The sequence below is a fragment of the Zosterops lateralis genome, assembly GCF_965231275.1.
Source record: "Zosterops lateralis genome assembly, contig: HAP1_HAP1_SCAFFOLD_132, whole genome shotgun sequence".
Classification (NCBI taxonomy): Eukaryota; Metazoa; Chordata; class Aves; order Passeriformes; family Zosteropidae; genus Zosterops; species Zosterops lateralis.
This window is the reverse complement of record NW_028154550.1, coordinates 93,992-107,955: the sequence shown is the minus strand read 5'-3', so window position 1 is coordinate 107,955 and position 13,964 is coordinate 93,992. Positions and strand designations below refer to the sequence as shown.

The following is a 13,964-nucleotide window of genomic DNA, read 5'->3' as shown; positions in this document are numbered from 1 at the left end:
TTTACAGCGCTTTCTGGCTGCTAGAGACATGCAGAAAGAGCAAGTGTGGCAGAATGTGTTCCAAAGCAGCTGGAGCTACCACGGGCTCCGGACAGGCTTATTTTCACTTGGAGAACACAGAAAACACACCAAGGTGCTGCTGCAAGCAAAGTTACAGAAGTCCCCCTGAGTGTTGCTTTTCTCGAGAAAAGAGCGCTTTACAGCGCTTTCTGGCTGCTAGAGACATGCAGAAAGAGCAAGTGTGGCAGAATGTGTTCCAAAGCAGCTGGAGCTACCACGGGCTCCGGACAGGCTTATTTTCACTTGGAGAACACAGAAAACACACCAAGGTGCTGCTGCAAGCAAAGTTACAGAAGTCCCCCTGAGTGTTGCTTTTCTCGAGAAAAGAGCGCTTTACAGCGCTTTCTGGCTGCTAGAGACATGCAGAAAGAGCAAGTGTGGCAGAATGTGTTCCAAAGCAGCAGGAGCTACCACGGGCTCCGGACAGGCTTATTTTCACTTGGAGAACACAGAAAACACACCAAGGTGCTGCTGCAAGCAAAGTTACAGAGGTCCCCCAGAGTGTTGCTTTTCTCGGGCAAAAGAGCGCTTTTACAGCGCTTTCTGGCTGCTAGAGACATGCAGAAAGAGCAAGTGTGGCAGAATGTGTTCCAAAGCAGCTGGAGCTACCACGGGCTCCGGACAGGCTTATTTTCACTTGGAGAACACAGAAAACACACCAAGGTGCTGCTGCAAGCAAAGTTACAGAGGTTTCCCAGAGTGTTGCTTTTCTCGAGAAAAGAGCGCTTTACAGTGCTTTCTGGCTGCTAGAGACATGCAGAAAGAGCAAGTGTGGCAGAATGTGTTCCAAAGCAGCTGGAGCTACCACGGGCTCCGGACAGGCTTATTTTCACTTGGAGAACACAGAAAACACACCAAGGTGCTGCTGCAAGCAAAGTTACAGAAGTCCCCCTGAGTGTTGCTTTTCTCGAGAAAAGAGCGCTTTACAGCGCTTTCTGGCTGCTAGAGACATGCAGAAAGAGCAAGTGTGGCAGAATGTGTTCCAAAGCAGCTGGAGCTACCACGGGCTCCCCACAGGCTTATTTTCACTTGGAGAACACAGAAAACACACCAAGGTGCTGCTGCAAGCAAAGTTACAGAAGTCCCCCTGAGTGTTGCTTTTCTGGGGAAAAGAGCGCTTTACAGCGCTTTCTGGCTGCTAGAGACATGCAGAAAGAGCAAGTGTGGCAGAATGTGTTCCAAAGCAGCTGGAGCTACCACGGGCTCCGGACAGGCTTATTTTCACTTGGAGAACACAGAAAACACACCAAGGTGCTGCTGCAAGCAAAGTTACAGAGGTACCCCTGAGTGTTGCTTTTCTCGGGCAAAAGAGCGCTTTTACAGCGCTTTCTGGCTGCTAGAGACATGCAGAAAGAGCAAGTGTGGCAGAATGTGTTCCAAAGCAGCTGGAGCTACCACGGGCTCCGGACAGGCTTATTTTCACTTGGAGAACACAGAAAACACACCAAGGTGCTGCTGCAAGCAAAGTTACAGAGGTTTCCCAGAGTGTTGCTTTTTTCGAGAAAAGAGCGCTTTACAGCGCTTTCTGGCTGCTAGAGACATGCAGAAAGAGCAAGTGTGGCAGAATGTGTTCCAAAGCAGCTGGAGCTACCACGGGCTCCGGACAGGCTTATTTTCACTTGGAGAACACAGAAAACACACCAAGGTGCTGCTGCAAGCAAAGTTACAGAGGTCCCCCAGAGTGTTGCTTTTCTCGGGCAAAAGAGCGCTTTACAGCGCTTTCTGGCTGCTAGAGACATGCAGAAAGAGCAAGTGTGGCAGAATGTGTTCCAAAGCAGCTGGAGCTACTTAAAAATGAAAACTACACGCTCAGGTTTGAACCCCTAAAGGGCATGGAATCACTCTCAATTTTTGTTGCATAAGGGCATGCAGATTGGAACAGTCACCTCCAGTGGCCGATGAATCCATTGTTTTCATTGTAATTCAATTCCAGTCCTTCACTTTATCAGCACAAAAAAAGAGAAAGGAAGTGTTTGCTACATTCTCAGCTTTAGTAAGATAAAAATTAAAAGAATCATCTGCAGATAATCCCTATCTCTTGCTAGCAATCCCATCTGGTATCCTGCTATAATTTCTGACCCATATATAAAGTCCAATTTGTAAGTGTCACAGCCAAGGATGAATGGCTTCAATGTGAAATATTTTTTTTAAAACTCAATTTCAATTGAACTAAGATTCTGCAATCACTGATGTGTTTATATGTGTCAGACTGCTGTCAGTCATTCCTTCCTCCAGATGACTATTGGAACCTCTTAGCCAAATAGCTGCCTAACTTCTCACAGGGCCTCCAGTCTCAAAGCACTAAAAATGTCTACAAAATTCATTAAAAGAGCTGGGCACGTTTAAGAGATTCGGTAACTTACTGAATTCAGTCAGTATGCCGCAGTATCTGCTTCACGCAAAACTCAACTACATTAGGCACAAAAATAGTCTGCGGATGTGGCATTACAGCCGAAAGCTCCAGCTAGGACCCACAGTATTCCAAACTGGAGTGTCCCACAATGGGATATTTAGCCATAAAAGCAAGGTTTCATAGTTACCACTAGGTCACAGAACAATATTCACAGCACCAGTTGAAGAAAGGAAGCAGGATGCAGCTTCAGCATGTTATTTTTCTCTCTTACCTGGCTGGTTGGAAGACTTCACTCCCACTGTATTTGTGCTCTTGCCCTGTCCCAGCAGGCAAGAAGATGTATTAGTTGTTCCTGTTGGACGGATGTTCTCTCCTGAAAACTTCTCAGATGTCCTGGTTACTGCAGTAACAGGAAGGTGGGGCATCTGTAAGGTGACTGCAGGGGCATGGGCTTCAGGGGAAGAAGGTTCCGACATCTGAAAACAGGTCAGTTCACGAGTGACTTTTGCCTGACCTGAATAAAAAACGGGAGAGAGGCAGAAAATTTGCTTGCAGATTTGTAACAAAGTTACAAGCCAATGTCCAGGCAACATTTTACAAATCATTGGATTTAATCCCCTGTGAAACATTGTACCATCTATGTAGCAGAAACAACCCTAGTGCAAGTGATCCTAGCAGCTATCAAACTTACTCTACGTGAATCTCAGCAGGAACAATGTCTATAGATCATTAATATACTAGCATTTGCATTCAGTGAGCTTCTCTTCCTCTGCGCAGCCCTCGCTCCCAATCTCCTGCCCCTGTTAAGGAAGCAGCATTTTTGTTCTTTTCATGGTTTTTCGAAACACTGTATGACTCTCTAAACTGGAGATGGTTAAGTCCTTCCTCCGCTGACGGATGATGGAAGTGGAGGGGTGACTTGCAAGATGTTTTGGATGCAAGACTACAATGGCACCCAGCATAGCAGGCCTTATCACTCGTGTCTCAAGTTAATGCAGCAGTAATAGCCTCTAATTTATGAAACATTATAGCACATGCTTTACAGTAAAGCCAAAGTTTTAACATTAAACTCGAAATTATGAAATAAAGTGTCGGCGCCACAGGACAATATCCATCCTGAAACTACAGCAAATTCTAACCCTTCCCAAATGTGAGATTTGCTCTATGACTGACAAGATCGTGTACTTTACAGGCAGTGATGCTTCATTTCATGCCCTGTTCCTACCTGATGATGAAGATCGATGCCCATTTTCAATGATGGAAGAACTAAACACTCTTCTAAACTCAGGTTTCTGGTGGTCATCCAGGTCTACGCTCTGTCAGAACAGACAACAGACACGGCAACTAAATTTCAAACGGCAACAAAAGTGAGAAGAGTATCCAGAAACACCTGCCAAGAACAGATCTTCCTCATGCAAGTGACCTCAAAATAAGAAAGGAACAATTACCTAACCCCAGGAGCCAAGGCTGCATACAAAACATTGGCAATGCATAACTTAAATCAATCTTCACACACTTGTCCTTAACAGACCCCAAGCACCTAGGAGGTGTTATCTTTTATTAGATAAAGGTATCACCATCCACTGTGATGGTGATAAACAGAAGACCTTGTGTAACAGTGGAGAAATTGATTGAGATTGCCTGGAATACTGCTCTGCATTTTTTTTTCTATTTGCTGCAGAAAGAAATTACACTGTGAAAACATATTGTACAAGCATTACAAAGTAATTCCAGTCCTAGCACATTACATATTATATTATAATCTGTAACTTCTGTAAGGATAACTTTTTTTTCCTGGGAAAAGCATAAATTTTCCTCATAATGTCTGTCAATATAATTCCAGAAAAATCAGCCAGGAATTTTTTCATGGGTTTAGTGGGAAGTTGCCGTTTTGTTTTTTGGGTTTTGTTTGAGTTTTTTGGCTGGCTGGGCTGGGGGTTTTTGGGGGGTTGAAGCGGAACATTAAACCACGAGAAACTGCGCAATTTTTGGCTGCATAACTAAAGGAAGAAGAAAACTGCTTCACGGATGCATGATTACTGCAGTTAAGTTTCCAAGAAGCAGGAGCTACAATTAGTAGTGAGAAATTCTCCAACACGCAGTTCACAAAAAGTCTCATTGATTGTGTAGTTGCATCAACATGTTTTAAATTCTGGAAAAAACCCAACTATTTTGAAACTTTTGTATTTATCAAGAAAATGGTACTATGTGAGAATACATTCAGTTATCACTAGCTGCCAGGATTGAGAGAATTACAACAAATACTAGTTATAGAAACCATGCAGAGTCAGGACTTCGGAGCTTTTATTGCTGCATTTAGCGCAATTGAGATCCCAGTCAACAATTATTGCCCATATTCACAACTGAAATGTAAAGCATAGCTAATGCAGCTCCCTAGAATCTACCCATGGTATACAGTTAGAACCGTTTAGCCATTCATGTCAGCCATTATGACCTGAATGTGAAGAATGCCTGTGCAGGCTGTAAACATCAATCTACTTTTATAAGCTGGGGAGGTGTGGGTGAGTAAAATCGTCAAACGACATAGTCATTGCAAAGGTCACGCAGCATTCTACACACTGCACTGGCTTTCTAATGCAATGACAAGTCCTGCATTACCTTATTTCATGCAAACCCGACCGCTATGGTTTGGCTAACGGTGCCAAAAGATAAACTGATACCAGGCTGGAGGATGGGGAAGAAGGCCCACGTGCTGACAGAACAGTGGGATCAGATTCTGATGTGCATTTAGTGGTGTCAGGCTGAAGTACTTTCAAAATCCACTTTGGAGATGCCAAGATTCTGACAAACCCATGTGTTTAGCAACACTTCTATCAGGGGTGGTCACATAGATTATAAATAGCAGAGTGATAACTACATATATCTGTACTTCATAATAAAAAGCACTCATTTGTACAACTCATGTGACAACAACACGAAGAACTGGTCAAGTTGAAGAAAAGAAAGTGAACACTAATATTTCAGATGCCTTATCCAAGCCTGCTTGCAGAACTAATCTCTGTGTAGCTCAGATCTCCACGTAATGGATGATAAGACTTTCCATAGTTGTAGGGCTGCTGGAATTCCTTCTTTGCTGCAAAGAAGTATAAACTTTGGAGATCCATAACCGGAAGCTGCAATTATTGCAAGCCAGTGGCAAAAACTCAACACGTTCAGAAAAAGTAAGCGCCAGATCACAAGATTAGAAACAAAAGAAATATCACTTATTTCCTCGCTGAACCTCTAAGGTGCATGTCTGTTATGTCTTCAAGATTTTGTCCACAACAAGGTCAATTTCTAGAAGGATGACAGACACAAATGATACTACTCTCTCAAATGAGAGATTTCAGTCATTCAGTGTCTTTCATAAAACCACCAGCTACCACAAGGGTCACAATAAAAGTCATCGGCTCTAGAAATGCTGTTTATCTAGGAGAAGTACATCCACAGAAAGGTTTGGGTCAGAAGGGATAGTAAAGATCACCCTGTTTCAACCCCTTGCCACGCACAGGGATTCCACGCATCAGATTGGGTTGCTCGGGAGCCCATTCTGGCCTCAAACACTGACAGGGATGGGTCATCCACAACTTCCCTGGGCAACCTGTGCTTCACCACCCTCTGAATGAACAGTTTCTTCCTAACAACCAATCTAACCCACCCTCTTTCAGTTTAAAACCATTGCCCCTCGTCCTGTTGCTATCTGCCTGTACAAAAACAAGTCCCTCACCCCCCTTTTTGTAAGCCCCCTAAAGTACTCAAAGGTCGCAATGAAGTCTCCCTGAAGCCTTCTCTTCTCCAGGCTGAACAACTCCAGCTCTCTAAGCTTATCTTTGCTGGAAATACGTAGGTCATTATGTACACCTGAGTCACGTCTTATGCAGTTACTCACAGGCTGACTAACTGCTGGGTGCCATTGGGTCACCAGGGAGCCAATGGGAAATACTCGTTTAGACCTTCATAGGTGGTCATAGCCAGCTATCTCTCTCTCTCTGCAGCTTTGACCACTGCAGGCAGACTCTCTGCAGCCGTCTGTCCAACAGACAGAAACTTCTCTGACGGTTTTAAAACAGAACACCCTTAAAGTACTTTTAGTCCTCCCTCTTAACAAAGGCATCACACTCAATCACAAAAACTACGGAAATATCATAACTTGCAAAGCTCCTGCCAAAATGTAAAATCAGATCAAGAACAACAAAAAAGATATCAAAACTCTTCTTTTGTAAGTGCTCAGTAGCTCAGGTATGGCTCCACGATCCAGATTTTCAAAACTAACTCTTCAAATATCTCCTATTTTCCACCTTTGTGGAAGCAGCTCTCAAGATTCTGGTCTAGTTAAGAGAGCTGAATTGAAGGCTGGTATCAAACCAACAGGAAGACTCACCTCCAAATCAGAACAGCTAATGGCCATTTAAAATTTCACCTAAACCAGCTTTTAGACCACTGTATAACAGCTTTCGAGGACATCATAGCAGAAACTACCCAGATTAAAATTAAATGGAGATTTGTGTCCTTACTTCTGAACTATGCTTGGAACTCCCTGGATTCATTTTTTCCCCCCCAGTTAAATTACCATGAAAAAATCTAGCAATATTAGAAAATAATGCTTCAGATACCAAAGATGCTCAGAATCTCCAGTATCTAATTAATGCTGCATCAACCACACAGTAAAAAGGAATTCAACTGATAAATCTTTTCGGGAGCAAAAGAGCTCGTCTTGGTTTGCTGCTATTTCCAGGTCAGTATTATTTGCTTCTCATATCTCACACTTACGTAGAAGTATTTACTAAGATAAAAGTATCATCAGTTTTACCATAGATATTCGTGTTTCTGAAAACATACACAGTGCCATTTATGTTATTCCATTTGAAATGTTTTGGTCATATAACCAGAAACTGGAATCAACTGAAGGAACAGTGTTCATTACAGAGAACGCAGGTGACTGGCACAGCAACCAAAGCTCGCTCTTTTGCCATTTGTGTGCAGCCACATCAGAACCTGACCCACAAATTCATGTTTTCACCGCACAAATTTGGTGTGTATAGCTGTAGCGGCACCTCCCATAGTTCTCAGTACTGAAATTCCCTTTTGGTCAGCTCTGCTAACTTGGGAACTTCTCCAACCTAAATTGTTGGGAGGGCACTGAATAACGATCAGCACCTAATTGATCTTCCCTGAACCCTCAAAGCAAAGCAGGAGGGTACTCACACAAACAAAAGCTCATACTGAGCTTTAACATGGACACGGATACCTAAAGCTGGACATTACCGTAACATTGACGCGAGATTCTCCATACTGGGAAGTATACTAGACCGTGAAATGGAACGGGGAACAACAATCCCTTGTCCCTTCCGTATCACCCAGCTTACACCTATTCCTTGCAATATAAGCAAGCGTGGATAGCTCCGCAGAACAGAAAGGAAGCAGTCTATAAATTGTATGGATGGTGTTTACCTTTTTCACATGGGGGGAAAAGTGGCAGTTTCTACAATGTATCAAACGGCAGCTTTACCTTTTACCCAGAGGTAGGAAGCCCAATGTCCGCATTCACGGGTCAGTAGGAATGAAGAGGGCAGGAATGCAATACAGACTCTCTGCTCATTCCCAATTCTAGTGAATTTAATTTCCAAGCTTTTACTTTTTAACTCCAAGTCTGCATAGACCGCAGACCAGTTTTTTAAGCTTCAACAGTCTTAAACCCCCCTCAAGACATGCTTAACCAAGAGGACCTAAACAAGCTGTCTAAACAAGCTGTCATCTGTGAAAGCCAAGTCTCTGGTACCCCGGTTTTATGTGCCCAAATCACAGCGTACTGTCCGGTAGTACTCTCCTGGCATCAAGGTTTGCACAGGAACTCTCAACTCTTCTCGCAGAGACAGACACTGAAAAAGGATTACATAAAACATCTCAGTACCAGATGAGCTTTCCACTAAGTGGTGTTTCTATGCGCCACACGTTACAACGTTCTGTTACACTGCAGGAAGTTTTATCACTGGGAGGAATGACTGACTACGTCTGTGCGAGTTTAGCTACCACTGACCCCGCGTCGCAGAAGAGGAACTCCGTGTCCTTAAACGTTACCCCGTGCCAACGCAGTCTGGCAACAGTCGTGAAGTATCCTCTTATGCATGCCCTTGGCCCTCCCTCCTGCCGTCTCCCAGGCCGCTTACTTGGCTCTGGCCAGCGACCGCTAGCTTGGCACGACTGGAGAATGTGTCGTCGGCCGAACCTTGCTCCGGCGAGCCGGGCCCCACGGCCGCCTCGTTCACCCAGTCCTGCGGCAGCCCCGCCGACCGGCCCAGGGCCTCCACCTGCCGAGACAGGCGCTCCAGCTGTACCCGCAGGCGCAGGTTCTCCTGCTGCAGCTCAGAGACAGCGTGTGCCAGGGGGCTGGCGAGGCGCAGCACCTCCTCCACCTGCCGGCCTACCCCCTGCTTGAACAGCTGGATGTCCACATGGATGTCCCGGACGGCGCCCCGCAGCATGTCCTCATAGCGTCCCAGGCCGTCACAGACGGTCTGAGCCTCCCGGCTGTTCAGATCCTCGATCTCGCCGGCCATGGTGTCCACGGGCCGCAGGCTACGCGGGCAAGGACGGAGGGGCTCGGGAGCGGCCAGCGGCGGAAGCCTGATCGTCTCCCCGCTCGCCGCCGCCTGTCCTTCTCTTCGAGAGCTCCCTGTGCCTCCTGGCGGCCCTGACCCGGCCCCCGGCGCCGCCGGGCACGGCCCGCTCTCCTGGGGCGCAGGAGGCACAGAAGCGGCGCGAGTGGCGCGGCTGCAAGGTCCGCCCCGCTCCGCGTTCACTCCTTCAGAGGGGGAGATGGAATTTGGGGAGGCAATGGTGGAACAAGCCGGGAGAAGGGGCGGGGCCACGGGCTCATTCACAGCTGCCCAGGGACTTTAGGGCCCGAGAGGGCCGGGCGCTGCGGGCTGCGGTGTGGGGCCGCGGGAGCGAGACGGCACGAAGCGGGCGCCAGCGCCGGGCTGGGTGAAGGAAGAAGTGGGAGATGTGGGTTGGAAAGGAATAGGAGAGAGACAGAACGAGGGGAGGAGCGGTTAGTACCAGAGCCTTCCCAAGTTGCTTGGTCGATGACCATGTGAAAGTATGCACAGGCTGTCTCTTTCGCGGGAACTCGGGGGCAAAAGTAAAAGAGAAAGGTCTTTGAGGGCATAGAGACAGAAATGCACGCACATACACCCTTAGACAAACCGCCAAGTTGCTGCCCATGAAAGCGCAGAAACTCATAACCGGCATGTTCACACTTAAACGTTTCCCATACTAGGCTGCAATTCGATGGGCATTAGTATTGAGCTGCCAAGTCGTCTGGCAGATCCAATCTGTGTGCATGCGGGAAGAGACACATTTCTGCCAAACTAGCCAGAGCCACGATGCAGAATGCTTTCAAGCATATTCTTTACTGCAGCACAAGACAAAAAAAAAGCCTCACAGAAAAAAGGAATCTGAGAAATACTTTAAAGACATTTGTGTCATCAAGTAGCCTATATCTGTCAGCCCTCTATGTCAAATAGCTACAACTTCTTTGGTAAAATTAAACAGTTGGCAATAGTAGTTCTCTTGCAGCAGCAAGTAGCTAAGCCTATAAACCTGGAATATGCAGGGAAAGTTGTAGTTCTGCCCTAGTCAGTATGGGTAAAACCCTAAAGCAATAATAACATAATTCAATTACCATTAGCTCACAGGCAATTTCTTAGCATATACAACCTTATCTAAAAATACATATATGTGTGTGTGTTTATTGATCTTGGCAGCTCATAGTCCTAATAGTGTAATTCTTTGGAAAATACTCTTCCTGGATGGTAAATATTTCCATTTTTACAATATTTTCAATTACTAAAGAAAACTTACACTTCATCACAGAATAACTATCTAGTAGAAAATTCAGCTTTCTGATAAAAGGTGTTTTGAAAAAAAGTTTCCAACCTATTCTCAGTTAGGTCTAGCAGAGCCAAGCAAATCAAATTTTGTTGCTTCTTATAGCTGACAGGCAACTTTTCTGTGTCTTTTTACTCATAGCAGGAATTATCGTAACATTGAGATCACGGTGGCAGAAGGCAACAGAGTGTGCACAAGGCACGTGTCCGCAGATGTACGTGCAATCGCATACATCCAAAGGCAGCAATAGGAGAAGCCATTCCCTGATTTGTGCAAGGTATTCAGCTCCTTTGGCCCTGCTCGCTCACCACAAGAAGGACTAACGATCTCCGTTATACCTAAGGATGCCAAGCCCTGTAAAGGGTAACATTTAAGAGACAACAGCCGCTGCCATGGCTGCAAACTTTGTTTTCTCAATACTGATCTCGGGTATCTGAGACCTGGTCATCCTCTCCTTAGCAATCACTATCCGATCGTGTGTCTGACAGCGTTCCACAGGCTGTTCCAATTCTTTCCAGATCAGAGTTCTAGCTTTTCATGGCATAAAGCAACCCGATACTCTGGGATAGCTCCAGCTTACACAAAACTGCCAGCCAAGGGGAAGGCCTCAGCAGTAGGACTTTTTTTGTCAGCACCTGTCTCAAAGCTCTCTACTGCAGAAGAAGTGGAAAAAAAATCTACAGTCACTTCACCCAGACCAGTTCCTTATTCACACCTCCTCCTTAGCACTTGCTTCACCAAGCACAGCATCTTACAATGTGGTTTATTATTTTGCACAGCACTCAGCTTACCCCATCTGGAAAGAGGTGATACCACTTGAAATTCTGAGACCGGGGCAGAGGGGGGCAAAAAGGAGAAGCAACTGCAAAACTTATGGGGATCTGGTGCGCTGTGAGAGTGATTCACAGGCTAAGTATCTCTCGAGCAAATCTATTATTAGGAGGATCAAAACCTACTATTGTATTAATTCACTTTTGGGTTTTGCATTTGAAAGGAGTAGGATTGCCCAACACTATGCTATGGGAAGGCAACAGCACCCCGGCATTGTCCAGCTGGGATATTGCTGCATGTTTTCATGGCTGGGTTGTTTACCCTGTGGAGTTGCCAAAAGACGTACAAAACTCCCGCCAAAGCGTCCCCACACCAGCTAACTACAGTTCTCATTCTAAGAAACAACATTACCAAGCATCTGGAGACATTCGGGAATGCCAAAAGACCAGTAGCAGGACGTTTTTCTCATTCCTCCAGTGTAATCTTCTGCTAGGTACCCCACTATTTCACTTTGCATTGTGTTACAGAGTTCATCAGGGCTATTTGACATTTATCGGGCCAGGGCTAGGTGATGGCTTTCCTGTCATGATAATGATCGTTGATGATCTCCTCAAGCACCCTTCCTAAATACTCCAACACATTCCTGTGTACCACGTAAAACTCCCACAGCTTGATAGAGGCCTGACCGGTATGTCTGTCTTTTCCTGACTGGGATTCACTTTTTCCTGAATGGTCTGTTTTTCCAACTTGTTATTCTTCCCACTTGCTACAATCTGTCCCACTCTCTTGTTCTATAGCAAACTAATTCCATTATGCCTCCTTTTAGGAGGGAGATCCCAAGCGTTAAAACATGTTTACAGTCTGTCACAAACCCATATAAAATTGATACTGTGCCAAACAGAGAGCAGCCAGCTTCCTTCCTTCAACAGGAGACCTGTAGCCCTTGGCTTCTGCTGTGGCATTTTGGCCCACGTAACACAGGTAACGTTCATCGTATGGCTGACCGGACATAGCAATTGACAATACAGTCAGACATTTGCCAAGGGCAGCCACGTAATGATCCCGGTACAGCTTCTAAAGGGTTGGGAAAAACTTCTACTGCAGATAGAACCCTGACCTTGCATTAAGCTTAACAGAAGGAATGATCTGAAGCTCCTAATTGAGGTAAATATGCACATGCTGGTAATTTAAAAGTTAACAGGGCAAATTTCAATCTCAGCTATAATATTATTATTAATGTGAAATTATTCTTTCAATTCATGCAGTTACTTGATATTTACTGTTATCGCCCTAAAATCAGAATGCAGGCCTTGGTCTTAATTTTGAAGAGTGCCCGTACCAAGTACCGGATTTTTTTTCCTCCCTTGTGTGCCAGAAAATAAACAACAAAGGAAGGTGATCTATATGTAGGCTTACAAGAACATTCACAAAAAGAGGCAGAGGAAAACACTTGTGTTTTGCTTCATCAAAAATATTTTATCCCAACTGTTATTCATTATCAGAGCAATGAACACAGATGTGGAGAGCAGCAGTGGGCTCAACGGTTTGGCTTCAACTCTTTTAATATAGAGCCAAGCTCATAATCAATTTCTTTGATGCATATACTTCTTATTGCAAGCGGAAGGGGCATCACTAAGTTCCTTAAGAAAGCAAAGACTTTTTTCCTGTCTTTATAGACAGGACAGAAACAGAGGCATTTCCTGAGTGCTGTAACTCACTAGTCTACAGCACCAAGTGGTTAAACTGCTGAGTAAGAACTCCGCTTCGTACAGTTCTCATCTGGCTTTCTAGCGCCAGGCCTAAGCTTTGCCTCTCCGCTGCTTCCCTGAGTGTCCCGACAGCCGAGGCAGTGCACCTAGCCAACTGCATCTCTCAGCACCTTAAGCTATGTCCGTAAGCAAAGAAATATTTAGGACTTCCCTGACAGATTGAAGCCAATACAACTTCCTCATACTTCAACCCTAAAATGAGAGAAAATATGGGGACCTTTCATAAGCTTCTGGTTCAAAACTTTCCCATGAACATCAGCATCAAATCCCTCCAGAATCCTCCTGCCACCATTCCTCACAACAGGTTTAGAAAGGTGGCATTTCCTTCCATAATTTGCACAATTACGGCAGTTCCTTTACCCGTATATCCTGTACTGCTTGGTACAGGTTGGAAGCTTTGCTGCAAAATAACTTTGCAAGTAATAATCAGAAGCATTGAGATGCACGGCAGAACAGGAGGCATTTGACAAGTGTTATCCTGAAACCTGTGGAATATACAAAGCCTAGGTTCTCACCCTACTGTATTCCTAATGAGCTTCTTTATGGCATAGACCAGCACTGGGCTGCCCACACCAACAGTGGGCAGTTTGTGTCATGGGTAACAGCGGTATGCCTCTTTCTACATGGGAGCTTGCTTTCCCGTTGTGTTATTCCCATTGACAAATCAGAAGCTGTGTCAATGGGAATAACCGGTAGTATTTAGTACCGGTAGTCTGGACCTGAAGCATACCTTTCTTTAGAGTATATGCAAAGTAAACTAGGCCCTCATTTGAGAGATCATTGAAGATTTGCTAACATTCAGAAAGCTCACAGGCAGTTAGAGCCTGGCTCACACGGCCAAGGAACACGCAACTTTGTTCCGATTTGTTCCGAAGGTTTTTAGCAGTCAACAGAAATAGCGCTCGGTAAAGGTCAGCAACTCATCTTTCTAGACCTAATAACAATAACGGGCCCAGCAAGGTTGTTCTGTGATGACACCCGTGGTGATTTATGACCTACAAGGGGCTGTCTTACACCAGGGGCACACAAAATGCGGTAATGCTGGTTGCAGCTTGGAGGGGTTAACAAAACCTGCGGCCGAGGGTAGCAAAGGCTTTTCTGCCTTCGCTAGCTAATGTTTC

The 13,964-nt window shown here is 45.3% G+C and overlaps 1 protein-coding gene across 2 annotated transcripts; it reads right to left on the bottom strand.

Moving 5' to 3' along the window:
• Positions 1-2,815: 2,815 nt before the first annotated feature.
• On the bottom strand, positions 2,816-9,447 carry LOC310923597 (smoothelin-like protein 2). 2 transcript variants are annotated; one of them, XR_014592643.1, is made up of 3 exons: positions 7,865-8,276; positions 3,639-3,729; positions 2,816-2,927 (listed from the first exon to the last, which is right to left on the bottom strand). XR_014592643.1 is itself a non-coding variant. In XM_083885539.1 (3 exons), exon 1 carries the CDS (start codon positions 8,968-8,970, stop codon positions 8,533-8,535), a length of 438 nt encoding a protein of 145 aa, XP_083741665.1. In that variant the 5' UTR covers positions 8,971-9,447; the 3' UTR covers positions 2,908-2,927; positions 3,639-3,729; positions 8,492-8,532. The 2 variants fall into 2 exon arrangements, 1 of the variants encoding a protein (XP_083741665.1); XM_083885539.1 differs by lacking the exon at positions 7,865-8,276 and adding an exon at positions 8,492-9,447 and having other exon boundaries at positions 2,908-2,927.
• Between the last annotated feature and the right edge of the window lie 4,517 nt (positions 9,448-13,964).